This window comes from Aspergillus oryzae, chromosome 4 (genome assembly GCF_000184455.2).
Source record: "Aspergillus oryzae RIB40 DNA, chromosome 4".
Lineage (NCBI taxonomy): Eukaryota > Fungi > Ascomycota > Eurotiomycetes > Eurotiales > Aspergillaceae > Aspergillus > Aspergillus oryzae.
Window position 1 is genome coordinate 1,901,918 of NC_036438.1, and position 13,918 is coordinate 1,915,835.

At 47.5% G+C, this 13,918-nt stretch overlaps 6 protein-coding genes across 6 annotated transcripts; 3 read left to right on the forward strand and 3 right to left on the reverse strand.

The window, feature by feature from the left end:
- Window positions 1-22: 22 nt before the first annotated feature.
- Window positions 23-471, forward strand: AO090012000748 (uncharacterized protein; the record flags this gene model as incomplete). Its single annotated transcript, XM_001727659.1, has 2 exons — window positions 23-246; window positions 300-471. The coding sequence occupies 2 exons, from the start codon at window positions 23-25 to the stop codon at window positions 469-471; spliced, it is 396 nt and encodes a 131-aa protein (XP_001727711.1).
- Window positions 472-1,988: 1,517 nt separating this feature from the next.
- On the forward strand, window positions 1,989-3,358 carry AO090012000749 (uncharacterized protein; the record flags this gene model as incomplete). The annotated part of the gene is made up of 7 exons (XM_001727660.1): window positions 1,989-2,105; window positions 2,171-2,307; window positions 2,370-2,449; window positions 2,509-2,655; window positions 2,716-2,776; window positions 2,842-3,035; window positions 3,099-3,358. The coding sequence occupies 7 exons, from the start codon at window positions 1,989-1,991 to the stop codon at window positions 3,356-3,358; spliced, it is 996 nt and encodes a 331-aa protein (XP_001727712.1).
- A 2,755-nt stretch (window positions 3,359-6,113) lies between these two features.
- AO090012000751 (uncharacterized protein) lies at window positions 6,114-7,292 on the reverse strand (the record flags this gene model as incomplete). The annotated part of the gene is made up of 2 exons (XM_023236612.1): window positions 6,114-6,163; window positions 6,419-7,292. The coding sequence occupies 2 exons, from the start codon at window positions 7,290-7,292 to the stop codon at window positions 6,114-6,116; spliced, it is 924 nt and encodes a 307-aa protein (XP_023091521.1).
- A 984-nt stretch (window positions 7,293-8,276) lies between these two features.
- AO090012000752 (alpha-keto acid decarboxylase family protein) lies at window positions 8,277-10,056 on the reverse strand (the record flags this gene model as incomplete). Its single annotated transcript, XM_001727662.1, has 2 exons — window positions 8,277-9,811; window positions 9,858-10,056. 2 exons carry the CDS (start codon window positions 10,054-10,056, stop codon window positions 8,277-8,279), a joined length of 1,734 nt encoding a protein of 577 aa, XP_001727714.1.
- Window positions 10,057-10,464: 408 nt separating this feature from the next.
- Window positions 10,465-11,677, forward strand: AO090012000753 (TauD/TfdA dioxygenase family protein; the record flags this gene model as incomplete). Its single annotated transcript, XM_023236613.1, has 4 exons — window positions 10,465-10,545; window positions 10,625-11,293; window positions 11,338-11,378; window positions 11,419-11,677. 4 exons carry the CDS (start codon window positions 10,465-10,467, stop codon window positions 11,675-11,677), a joined length of 1,050 nt encoding a protein of 349 aa, XP_023091522.1.
- Window positions 11,678-11,740: 63 nt separating this feature from the next.
- AO090012000754 (uncharacterized protein) lies at window positions 11,741-13,759 on the reverse strand (the record flags this gene model as incomplete). Its single annotated transcript, XM_023236614.1, has 2 exons — window positions 11,741-12,191; window positions 12,237-13,759. 2 exons carry the CDS (start codon window positions 13,757-13,759, stop codon window positions 11,741-11,743), a joined length of 1,974 nt encoding a protein of 657 aa, XP_023091523.1.
- Window positions 13,760-13,918: the final 159 nt, after the last annotated feature.

The following is a 13,918-nucleotide window of genomic DNA, read 5'->3' on the forward strand; positions in this document are numbered from 1 at the left end:
TGGAGACGGTACGATTGTCAAAATGGACCTTACCTCAACCAGATACGATGGCTGGAAAGAGCTTGGACATTCCAAAAACATCTCTAGGCGGGCAAACAAGTTCTTTTTCTTCTTCAGCAAGTCAAGCAGTACTAGTACCGCTGAAACACACCTTAACTTTAACGGGAGTGAGTGGAAACAGCAGACAAAGATCACGTCGTATATGGTTGGGCCTGCACAGGTGTTCAACATCACACCTGGCTTATGGTAAGCTATTCTGTTCGGTCTATTCATTATAGCCCAAATATGACTTTTCCTAGGGATGACAGTGGTGTCCGGAGGACATTTCCTAACCTACTTAAGGGTGAAAATGACACTTCACTTGGTCTAGTCCGCGTCTCCAAGATTCTCGTCGGTTACGAAGTGTCGCTGAAGATTCGTTTCGCTGAATCTCTTAAGACTCAGGTAAGAAACATGGTGAGCCAGGCCTAATCGGAATCAAATGGCGGACTTCGGATTTTTGGATTCCAATTTGGCCCTGACCAAGCGTCTGGTACATCTTTTACGAGAGATGTGAACTCCGTCAAATACAACGAAACTACTAATGAGATTTCACTTCCTGCAAGCCCTCGAGGTTGCCCGGTGATTCTGGGAATTCTCGGTCGGAAATTGGGGTTTGAACTACAACAGTCTTTAGGTATGTGTACATGAACCTCGAGCTCTGTGTGTCGGTCTATCTCTGAATCTGCTGATCTCATTTTCTTTCCACGTTTAATTTAGTGCGTGGACAGGATGCCTTGTCGGGTGGATGTACTGGATGGGTTTGTTGCACTTTGTATCTCTGGAATCGCTGCAGAATTCAACCTCTGCAGCAGACCTTAATTTTCTCGAGTATGTTAGCCGATGTCCAACAAGCCTAGTTGTGTTTTTGGGTCCCAGTTAACAAATATCCGAGGTAACGCAGAATGTCATGTGGATGTAGCCTTTTTTCTCTCTCTCGCCTGACGTATATCGCCAATCTTTTCTGTCGAGTCGTACTCAGTCTTCAAATATATCATTTCCCGAGGGTTGAACGTAGAGACAATTTGTATATCTTGCTTGAATTGCATGATCCACAACAGATTTTGCTGAGGTCCACTTGTCGATCCTCTCCTTAACTGTCAAGTAACCCAAAAGATTACAAGATAAGCTAGATATCTTAGAATAATTATAAATCGCATGACGCGAGCTCCAAGGGAAGATTGGCCTGCCGACAATAGGGGTAGGGTTGGGAAGTAGCGCGTTTTGTAAGCGCCGTGTGGACGGACCGAGAACTGAAGCTCATCTTCACGGTAAGTGTTAAACTTTTCCTAAGATTCAACGACGAATGCTTGATTTGTCGGGGTGGATGTCATGCGGCGAATTTATTCATGCTTGGGTTTGAAATTTCCACCAATCTGATTTCACGAACGGTGTTGAAGGGGAAATTTAGGGACGGAGTTTGGTCGGCAAGAAGGAATGAAGTTGTCCCCACAAGGCTCAAACATCTCCGGAGTTCTGGAAAGCCCCTGTCTCGGAGCTTTCAGGAGCTGAGAATATCCGTCGCTTCCTTTGGATTTGCCAAGCTGAGAAGGAATCTCCTGCTTTGGTATTTCCTGAAATTGCGATAAACCTCATGTTTAGTAGGTCTGGACCTGCTCTCTTCCGAATTTATTGTGTTAATACTGGCGCTAATTAAGAGGAAGTGGTTGAGGAGAAATTGGAGAGGGAGTTGGGCCCACTAGCCCTAAAGAAGCTTCTTTAACAGCCGGACAAATTACTTAAACGTCCTTAGCCATTTCACATATAGTTATCTAGGTTCTGAGGAAACCCCACCGGTGTCTCCACTAGGAGGTCCTGATCGATATCAATCGTTAGCCATGATGGAACATGCACGAGACATGCTTACCTATAAAGATGGGTATCGTCGCGCTCCCTAGCTCCTCTATCAACAGCAAACCTAAATTTGCCGATCTTTTCACGTAACAACCATGGTGAAATCACTTTTGGTGTCTGGTCTCTTTGCCGCAACGGCTCTGGCCGCGAGCCGCATGACAGCTCCTGCTGGTGCGATCGTCGTTGCCAAGTCTGGGGGTGACTATGATACGGTAAGCATGTTGGAAAGTCAGATCAAACATCTTCAGACATGTTCTAACGAAACGTCATTGGACAGTTTAGCGCCGCCGTTAATGCCCTGAGCACTACCGAGACCGCGACGCAGACTATCTTCATTGAGGAAGGTACCTACGACGAACAGGTGTACATCCCGTCGTTGGCTGGAAAGCTGATCATCTACGGTCAGACAGAGGAGTATGCTCTATAATTCTGTACTGAACAGCATAGGACCTTGTCAACTAACAATGTGTTTCTAGTGACACCACCTACACGGGCAACCTCGTCAACATCACCCATAACATTAAGTTGGCTGACGTCGCCAATGATGACGAGACTGGTGAGACTCGCCCTACACTCTAGCCTATATTCTTCCCGTTGTACTCACAGTAAGAATAGCAACCGTTCGTAACCACTCCCCCAACTCGTCCATCTACAACCTCAACATCATCAACACCTGCGGCCAAGTCTGCCACCAGGCCTTGGCCGTGAGCGCCTACGGCAATGGCCAGGGATACTACGGATGCCAGTTCACCGGGTACCAGGGTAAGCAACAGAACAGATAGAGAAATACGAGCTCTACAGTACTGACCAGCTATCAAATAGATACTCTTCTTGCCCAAAGCGGAAACCAGGTCTACGCCCACAATCTCATCGAGGGTGCCGTGTATGTCTCCCTGTATTCTTTCGTACCATCGCAAGGAGATAATTAACACCCAATTTTCAATCCAGTGACTTCATCTTCGGCCAGCACGCCCGTGCCTGGTTCCAAGATTGCGACATCCGTGTCCTGAAGGGCCCCAGCTCCGGCTACATCACCGCCAACGGTCGCTCCTCTGAAACCGACACGTCCTACTACGTAATTCACAAATCCTCCGTCGCAGCCGCCGATGGCAATGATGTCCCGTCTGGTACCTACTATCTCGGTACGTCGTACTCTTATCGGAGCTGTACTCACCTGTCATGTTTAATAACAATCTGTGTTACAGGTCGCCCATGGTCCCAGTACGCCCGCGTCCTCTTCCAGGAGACCTCCATGACTGATGTAATTAACTCTGCTGGCTGGTCTGTATGGTCGACTACCCAGGCTAACACTGAGAATGTTACCTTTGCCGAATATGGCAACACTGGTGCTGGAGCAGAGGGTACGCGTGCTAGTTTCTCTGAGAAGCTGAGTGAGCCCGTTGCTATCTCGACCATTTTGGGCTCGGATTGGGCACAGTGGGTTGATACTAGCTATATCAACTAAGTATCTTGGTACTTATGGAGGAGGATATGATATCAGGATAATTTTGGCTATGCTTACTATGGCCGATCTTATATAGTAAGTAGTGTTTGATTTTGATATGTAGATAATAATTTTCGATCAAATGGCTTGCTGTGACCTTTTTCCTGAAATCAGGCGCGTCAACCAGCTGATCCATGTCACTAGTAAAGGGGCATGAAATATTGATACTGTTATAGCTCTAGTTTTTCTTTCAATTAATTTAATAGAGTTAGACTTGACTTGGACTATGGATGTGAGAAGGTTCTCCACAAAGCTTACAGACAAATAAGCCCTGAGTCGTACTTGCCTTTCTAATCTCGGAGCGCCACAATTCCTGGATGGAGTGATTTGACTTCTGTACAGAGATTTTCTATGATTGTGGTCGTATATATGCCAAGTTTGTAGCTTCACGTATATTGATTTGCTTTGAATGGACATATATCTGGGTCTCAGCGAAATCAGCTGGGTAGATCAAACACACTGTCCACCTTTGGAAGTGTAAAGCGAAGTATTTACGTGAACAAGAACCGCTAAAAAAAATCGCAGGTATCACCATGGCTTACAGAAGAGCTATTGAATACATAGATCAGCCGTACAACGACTGTACTCTAACAGTATGCCTCAGGCACTAATAATCAACATACCTGTCCCTGCCCCAGCCCCGCTGATATACGTGTCTCGCCCCAAACGTTACTTCAGCCAGAGTCTAGACATTCCTCACTCCAATGTCTTCAGCTGAGAAGAGTGGGCCCATGCGGTACTTACGGGGTAAGATTTGGCAGAAAACAACGCTAGATGAGTCCAGACAGCAGCCCTAGTACTAATGTGGCATGTTGGATTCCGGCAGCTTCGATGGCTTACGATTATAAAATGATTATGAATACTTTGCTGTTAGAGCATTTTCCCGAAATGGAAGCTTTAAGCTACTCGTAATTTTGTAGAAATGCAAGGAGTCAGCTTTGGCTTGCTCTCGACGATGTAACGCCAGGATAGGCGGATTTGTCAATGGCGGTGTTCGTATACTCAAACTAATACCCATACAACAATGGTTAGGACATGGTTGATTCGGTTCCTGTACCTAAATTAAGAGATGATACATATGGACTATGAATAAATTTGTAAGTTGGGAATGAGTAAATCCAAAATGAGTAGAAAGAAACGAGATTCCATTCATGGCACTACGTACAAGTGAATCTTCAGCTCCGTGAGATTTTAGCTCCATTTCGGTTAACTCCGCTATTCTTCAGCAAGTCTACTGTACTAGATGCCCCACACGACTCAGCAGTATCCAAGGTATAAAAGCGACACTAACCTCCATAACAGAAACAAATTTACTCGTCCTGTTAGAAAACCACACTTGTATACCAAAATGAAGTCTACCCTATTCAAGGTAAATCCCACCTCATAATCCCTTCCATGCCTGAACTTACCAGATCATCAACAGTCCTTGGCCGTCCTCCCCGTCCTCTCCATAGGAGCAATAGCGAGTCCGCTTGTCTCCTATGCCGGCTATGTTTATGAGAGTTGCACCGGCCCCAGCATCACAGCTACCAATATCGCGGCAACCTATTGCGCAAATGTGGAAGATATTCCGATCAAGTCTTTCACTGCGTATGTGTTTTCTGGGGTCTGCGATGATGCCAAGTCTCCTGTGTTGAATGTCTACACTGGGTCGAATTGCGAGTCTGGGTTGTTTGATACTGTGAGCGTGAATAGTGAGAAGCAGTGTTTTGAGGCGGATACTACGATTGTAAGCTTGGGGGTTGAGTGTGTTTGATAGAGATATGAATGGAGTTCTACTTGTGATGTTGGTGGTAAGGGTACTGGGGTTTGCCTACTTGAGTATGGATTCCTATTGGAAATCAACGTGGACCGCCAGAGGAATGGTATGAGTTATTCATCGTCAGTTGTACAGGAGGACACAATAACAGTAGGACATGTTATGTATGTAAAACAACACATATAAAGTACATCGAACCAATAAGTTCAACCAGCGGTATCTCAAACTCTCTTCCCATTCATCATCAATCTGATATAAAGTCGCAAAATATATGAAACCGAAGTGCCCATTCACATCGCACCATCTCCGATTAAAGCTTCCATGCAGAACAATAAAACTATTTAGCTCTTCCACTGTCCAGCATTCTCCACGCCTTTCGCAACCCTATTCGCTCCGTCTTCAACTCCTGTTCCAATACTCCCCAGTCCATCACCCAACGGCTTCCCGGCACTTCCTGTAGCGCCCGTGATAGTATCGCCGATTCCACGAGTAGCGGCACCTGTGACGCCGCCAACGGTGCGAGAGACGCCTCCGACTGTGTTACCGAGAGTCGAGGTTACGAATTTGGCGGCGCCTGTGACGCCGCTGTCTTGAGAGGAGGAGAAAGTGTTGTTTGGCATTATGCAGGTGTTTCTTGATTTGAGGTTTTTTCTTTGGTCTAGGTGTGGTGTGGTGTTTAAGGCTCGAATAAGTAAGAGGTTGTAATATAGATATGGATATGAGTATGAGTGTTTGTTTGTTTGAATATGGCTCTGGAGACATGGATTCGGGCGCGATTGATCCTTCTTATCTTATCTTGGATCTCGGATGATGTCATCGCCATGGGCCCTGACGTTGGTGGCGGGCTTTCTATTATTCATGTGCAACATGAGTAAACGTCTAAGGAGACGAGTTACGAAGGACATCCACTTAACCATATGCAGTCTGTGAACCCAGATTGGAGATCCGGATTAAGTATCAGGATAGTGGGGTGCCCATGTCCCTGTCTTGCCAGCGGTACCAACCCACTGATTACTTCCATACTTCAAATGAACTTCAAAGAGGAACTTATATGAGTACAATAAACCCAATAGTACCTCGTATCTACCATTAACTCCAATTCACAACACATAACCCAACAACCCACATCAACATATACCACCACCGATCCGGCAGAACCCGGACACCGTCATTCGGCACCCATGCAAGAGTCTGGTTGCCCGACTGAATATTCAACACCTTGGTGGAATTGATGCTATCAAGTTGTCCCGAAAAGGTCACACTGAATTCAATGTGCAATTCATCCTCAGTACCTCTATAATTCTTATAATCAGACGATGTGTTACCCGAACCCACAAATCGAAGATCCAGGGTAGTGTTCGTCACAGATCCATTCAAACTCGTGGTAGAGGGCCAGCCCATGCTTATCCCGTATGATGAACAAGTACGCCCAGGAAGACGAATCAACCCCTCGCCCCCATCAATCGCCGGTTCCGGGTTAGAAGCAGTAGTAGCATTGAAACTCACGGCGGTTGACTTCGCTGAATCCATAGAAACATTCATGATCATCACATCCGAGGCACCAGACGTATGAGCCGTCAAGTCAATCCAACCTCTAGTCGTAGCGATGCGAACGAGATCCGGCTCCATAGGACAAACACTATCCTCTGTCCATTTAATCGGATTATAAGACGTGTGGATCTCATTAACCGGCTTGTCGGATTCCCACGCCTTGAACCCAACGATAAAGGGGTTCAAGGGCCCGGTAGGATAGGGCGGTTGTGGTCCAACCCAGGCGTATCCTAGGATCCGAAGCTCCCCGTTTGCGTCACGACATCGTGATCCGCCGGTGATGTTGTAGGATATATATCCTTCGCCCTGGAAATAACTGCCGTCGTATATTGTTGGGCTGGCGTCGGCGGATCTACTGCCTTGGGATGTCCAGTTCCAGGCGTTGTTGGGGACAATGTATGTTGTTGTTAGGAGGTTGTTTGTGGTTCCGCATCCGGATGAACCTGAACTGCTGCCGCTTCCATCACTGCTGTCGCTGTCGTTGTTGCTGTCATTATCGCCTCCTCCGCCTCGTCTGGCTAGGGACCCGCTCCCGAAGATAGAGAAGAGAAGCAGGAGCTGGGTGAGAAGGGGTTTTGACACCATTAAGACGGGGTTATGCGAGATATACTGCAGGGTAGACTAGACATTACGAAGCGAAAGGAAAAGGAAAAGGTCCATCGCGAGAGGGATGGATCGAAGCGTAGATCGCTAATTTATAAAAGACAAGTGTATAGACTGCCAAGTGCCCGACCTCGTATTGCTTGGGTCATGCTCTACAAGACCACATTATCCATTGGCGGATGGTTTTCCTGCAAGAAATGAGGGTTTGGACTAAGCATATTAAGCGACCTTGGCAGACCAGAGCTGGCTGAGAGAGGTGATGATAAGCCACTTTTCACACGGGATAAGTGGATAAGTTAGGACGTCTTAAAATAGCCTCATGGGCTTCGGTCTTGTGACATAAACTTTGATTTCAGCTCATTTATCTTGTCTTGTATCTTTGATCTACACATATTCAGCCTCACCTTTCCGATGGTTTGTGGTAGTGAGCACCAGTTGAAGACTTCTTAAACGGTTTGTTTAGCTTTAAACTCATGAGTTCAAACAGGGCTATCTATCTTCGATTGTACTGTACATAGGTGCGGTAGGTCACTGTAGTGTCGTGTCTAAGGGAAGTATACCATTCAATCGCTCTAGGCAAACGATTTCAGCTTACCGAATGAGGAATTCAAGAGCAAACTATATAACAGAAAAGATGCAGGAGACGTTGTCATTCTAAGCCTACAGATGTAGCAAAATAACACTGGGTTTCGGCCTCATCGCTTGGATTGTGCTTTCAACAGCACTTTCTGCATATACGCCGACTTATGAAATAGGGCAGTTATTACGCTAATAACATTATATCTCCCTTCACTGTGTTAGAGCTGCTGATCTAAAGTATACTAGCTTTATCCGCATTTTAGACGTTAAGATGAGGATGAGGAGGACCACCCAATATAGAACGCCCTATCGCCAACAAAACCCTCACAAGACCAAAACAAGAACCACAAATGCAACAATTCATCTATAAATATATTAGCCCTAAAATCAAAGCCTACTCTGCGCATTCTCCCTCAAAACCTGATTATTTAACAAACCCATCAATACATCCGGCGCATCAAGCCTCTCCATAAAAACTTCCACCATCCGCAACCCCTTCCCATTAGCCAGCTGTGAATCATTCAATACGCGATCCAAATCCGCCCAGGTCCGGACTTCCCATGTCAATGCCTTATACTCGCCCTCCTGGTCTGCGCCGAAGAACTCTGCGGCTTTGAGGTACCGCCATGGAGCAATATCATTATATGCCTGGCTGCGGCCGTGGATACACCTTTCGATGGTGTATCCGTCGTTGTTGATTAGAAAGATTATGACATTGAGCTTTTGATGGATGATGGTACCAAGCTCTTGGACGGTCATTTGGAAGCTGCCGTCGCCGATGAATAGGATCGTGCGAGGGTTAGATACACTGTGGTATTTGTTGGAGATGACTAGATCGCGCTGTGCGTGGCTTGCTCCTAGTGCGGCTGGAAGCATGTATCCGATTGATAGCCAGGTGGCTGGTTTGAAGAGACGGGTTTGTGGGGGTAGTATGAAGTCGTTGACGCCGTAGCCTGGTGTTCCGGTCTCACCGAGGATAATGTCTCCAGTTCGCAAAAAGGGTGAGAATCGCTTCCAGAAGCCCCCGGTCTGTGTGACTAGATCGGTAGGGGACACTTCGGGGAGTGTCCTGAGTGATGGGTGGACAAGGTCATGTTTATGTGTCGGTATTTTGGATATATCGAGTTGTTGGGTGAGCTGCTCAATGAAATATCCGACTGGAAGGTCGCGAAAGACATCTTTGTTAACCTGGATCGAGTTGGGACTAAGCAGAACAGATTTCTCGTCCGCTGGTTTTAACAAGTAATTGTAGGAGTTGGTGTTGCTGAAGTGTGGTCCGAAAACCAGAACTAAATCGCAGGAGTCGACGAAAGCTTTGTAGGCAAGCGTACAAACTCCGTAGACGTTGGGTAATGTTTCATCGACTAGGCCCTTGCCAAACCCAGATGTAAATGTTGGCCAGCTTATCGTCCTGACTAGGTGATTTACTCTGCCGTGCATGCCGAACGATCTTGTCTCTCCGTCGACCAGAATCATCGGCTTCTTGCTGCTGTAGATTCGTTTGAGGACAGCACTAAGGGCTGCTTCCTCCACCTGTGGCTGGCGCACGGCGGGCGGAATTTGGATCTTCGACGACAAGCCCGCTACAGGAACAAGCACGGGCACCATGTCAACAGGAATAGCGATACGAACAGGTCGACTGTGCAACAGACATTGCAGCAGAATCCTATCAATCTCGGAAGGTGCCGTGCGATGATCGTTCAGGCTGACCTGCGCTACAGTGACATGTTCCTGTATAGCGTCAAATCGCTGATAATCACCATCATTGAATGTGTGATGGATCAATGCGCGCGACTCTTGCGAGGCGCGCATGGGTGTTCCAACAATATGCACAACTGGGGCTCTCTCTGCGTAGGCTCCTGCAATAGCATTAATGGCTGACAGCTCGCCAACGCCAAACGTGGTCACCACCGCGCCAATTTCTAAGCAGTCAGCCTCTGTCTACGCAGGAAGAGACTAGGGAGGTACCTTTGATCCGAGAGTAGCCATCCGCAGCATAGCCTGCATTTAGCTCGTTGCAGTTTCCCACCCATTTGAGTCCGGATGGCACGATATGATCTAGAAGTGTCAAGTTGTAGTCACCGGGTACGCCGAAGATAGAGTCTACACCCAATTGGCGCAGACGCTTGAACAGATATTGGGCGAGGGGTAGAGTTTCCCCTTCCATGGTTTATTTGTCAGAGTGAACTAGACTGTTACGTTACTTGCGTTGCTCTCTTCAGTACTGTACACATCTTCTCTTTTATATATGACAGAAGGAATTTCAATGGTCCTATACATCGATCGTAATCTAAGATTAGATACACCTTGCCGATATCCGAAAAGATGCATTTCGGCATTCGGCGATAGGAAAGGGGATGCCCGCAACCTCATGTCGACGGGGTGCCTAACGCCGAAAGCCGATGCTTCGGAGGCCTTGTCGGATGGCATGGCATCATTTGATGTACTTGAGATAGAAGTGTAGACATTGTTGATGAGAGTCATATGTTGATCTCCAGTACATAAATAAGAAAGCAAGTACGATGAAGAGGAACAATCCAAACAGCAACAAGCACTGTGAACATACACCTGCAACATGACTGTCCAAACGACCACCATGCAGCCAACAAAGCGCCAGCACAGCTCAGGCTCTCTTGACAGCTTTCATCCAATCATGGTAACTCCTGTGATTGGTAACGAGTTTGCCAAAGGAACCTGCAATATTGTTGACGATATCCTACACGCCCCCAATGCAGAGCAGCGTGTTCGTGACTTGGCCATTATGGGTGGGTATCACCAAGAATCTATCACTCAAGACCATGCTGACACTAGCAGTCGCCGAACGCGGTGTTGTTTTCTTCCGTGCCCAAGATAATCTTACAAACGATTTACAAAAAGAGCTGATCCTACGCATGGGCGAGTTGACCGGTCGCCCGTCCACTCATGGCCTGCACATTCATCCCGTCACCAATGATGCACGCGAATTCGGTGACCCAGATCCTCAAATCAGCACTATCAACTCCGAAGGCCGTAAAACCCTCTATAAGGGATCCGACTACACCAAGATGGCGGCAGTCTGGCACAGCGACATCTCGTTTGAGAAAGCTCCCGCGGATTTTTCGAGTCTCCGACTGGTGCAGTTGCCCAAAACTGGGGGTGACACGCTTTGGGCCTCTGGTTATGAGATCTATGATCGCATCAGTAAGCCATACCGGGCGTTCCTGGAGACTTTGTCAGCCACACATGCAGGTGTCGGCTTTATGAGGTTGGCTCAGACGGGCAAGTTCCATTTGTATGAAAAGGAACGTGGAGCCCCCGTCAATGTTGGTGGGGACCTAACGGCTGTTCATCCGGTCGTAAGGACAAACCCGATTACAGGATGGAAATCGATTTTCCCTATCGGTAAGGCACAATCTCCGTGTTGTGTATGCGGATGCTGATAGAGTACCTAGGCTCTTTTCCTACGCAGATCGATGGGTTGACTCGCAGAGAGAGCGCCAGCATGCTGCAGTGGTTTCATGATATGATTACTCACGGACATGACCTTCAGGTCCGTTTCAAATGGAACAGCCCTAATGACATTGGTAGGTGTCTATGTACCCTATATTTTACACTGTGAACTGACTGGTCTAGCGATCTGGGACAATCGCAGCGTCTTTCATACCGCGACGGGCGACCATGAAGGATTCGGCCCACGAAGTGGTAACCGGGCTGTGGGAGTGGGCGAGGTTCCGTACTTTGATCCCAGTAGCAAATCGCGCAGAGAGGATTTGGGAATTGAAGGTGACCTTGCTCCCTGTCATTGGTAGCCTTCAAGGTGTTCTTGTTTTCTGAGCTGTTCATGTTATTTATTATATCCAAATTCGCTATTGCTACGAACCTAAGCTATCCCAACCAAAGCCAAACACATCCAATGTAGGAAAATTAAGATTCTCGCCAGTCCAGAAGTCTTCTAAGGACATATCTGCGAATGGATTTTGTGCATTAAAAGAATCCTCTTGCTCTTGAGCCTCTAAAATGGCTGCACTTTGTAGACCGAGTGTACTCGCCATGGGATCCTTGGAATTTTCAAGGTTGGCGAAATGAGATCCCGATGATCCTTCTACGCCTGCTGCTGGCTGGTTAGATATACACAAGTTATGGGACGATGCGTCATCGACAAAGGCCATAGCTCGGTTGATCATATTCTCCAAGTCGTCGCGGTATTTCCTAAAGCTGGATTTCCGCTCAGCCATGGCAAATATGGCGGATGAGCACGCACGGAGATCATTTGCCACACTCATCCTCCATAGTTGTGGAGATCGGAACAAGCAAAAGCTACAGCTATGATTAACTTAATAAAAATTGGATAGAGAAGACATTACGCACCACATTGTGAGTCCGGCAATATAAACCGAATTTGCTAAGAGGAAAGAGTACCCCGATAGGCCGTTTTGTTGCGAACGCTTGAACAATTGGCACATTTGCCCCGATGCGTGCAGGCAAGTTCTGATGAGGTCATCTTCTGGGTCGAGAATACTCAGAAATGGCTGCAGCAGCGCGCGAACACAATTATACCAATGCATTTGGATAAAGTCATTGTCTTCTGGCTGTAAGGCAGGCAAGCCTCTCTTGTACTCCTCCAGCGAGGCCAACAATGGGGATATTTCCGGAATTAAATCAGGCATGTTTCTGTCCACGCGGTAAATTTTGGTATGAAGGCGGGACATGATCCGTTGCAAGTGCACTGTCGCAATAAACCGTCTGATGGTCGGTATATTTGTCCCATGCGCAATATCCGAAGATAAGTCACCCATGGCGTGCTCTACCCCAAAATACCTGCTAGTCGGGTCATCAATATCAACGGGGATCTGTACATCGATTTCGTCCTCTGCTATACTGAATGGCCGTCCGAGGGACCATGATACATGTCGCTCGATCACGTATACACTCCAAAATAGCCTTCGGCGCAACTGCGCCTCCAATGGTTCCAGTGTCCTGTAGTGCGATTCGCGGTGCATACCCAGGTCGATGCATATCCGCATCGCCATACCGATGTTGTACCACACGCTTGAGCTAGAGCTCGATCGTAGCTCATATATGACCATCAACACCCGCCCTTCGATACCCATAATAGACAGCGAGTCTCGCAGCGTACTATCAAATTGCATTGCAGTAGCAAAATATGCGCTCGCCGTCGTCGACTCGTACTGTTCAGTGAGCTGCTGTAGCATCGCTGCTCCAATAGCATACACCATAAATAGTTTGAACATTCCGTATTGTTCTAGCTGACCGGTGCCGGGCGCATCGTATCGTCTAGAGTGTAGCTGAAGAATCTCCGCACAGTTGATAAATGGTTGTCGCGTGTGCATGTTAATGAAGTATGCATCAAGGAGCTGCCTCCCGAGCGTATCGTCAGGTGCCGCAGCCTTGCCCTGCTCAGCCGTGGGAGCCGGCGATAGTGGTTCATGATGTTCGGTACCATGAATCGGAATCGATCTATCGGTCCAGGCGCCATCCTTAACAATAGTACTCAAGCTCTCCGTAAGAGTCACGCCAGATGAAGGCCCAAAGTATGCAGTCGCCCTGCTCTTCTCTCTAGGTTCTCTCTCGGTCTGTTCTCCAAGTGCAGACGGCGTACGCTCTGGCGATTCAATAGGCTGCTCCCTGATGTTGGATGGTAAACCTTCAGTTATGGCAGAAAGATGCGCTTCCAAAGCTTCAATTCGCTGCGCCAATGCGCCCTTGGACATCGCATGATGCCAAGATGGAGACGTCTCCAAGCGTATACAAGGTTCATTTGCCGCGTTGCAGTTGGCGCAGGTGGGGAATCCTACACAGCGTTGTTTTCGTCGATGGCAGCGACGACAGGATTTTGGAACTCTTTTCCGGATTCTCGTCGTCTGTTCCATTTGGTATGGCTAGTCGACAGGTGTGAACTTTAGGAGAAGGGAATGTCGAGATGACTTATTTTCCCCGCATTTTGAGGTTAAGTGACGCTAATTTAGTGTTCCTCGTCGCGGTGCCGACCGATCGATTTCTATGCAAGAGCAAACTTCTTGATGATACTT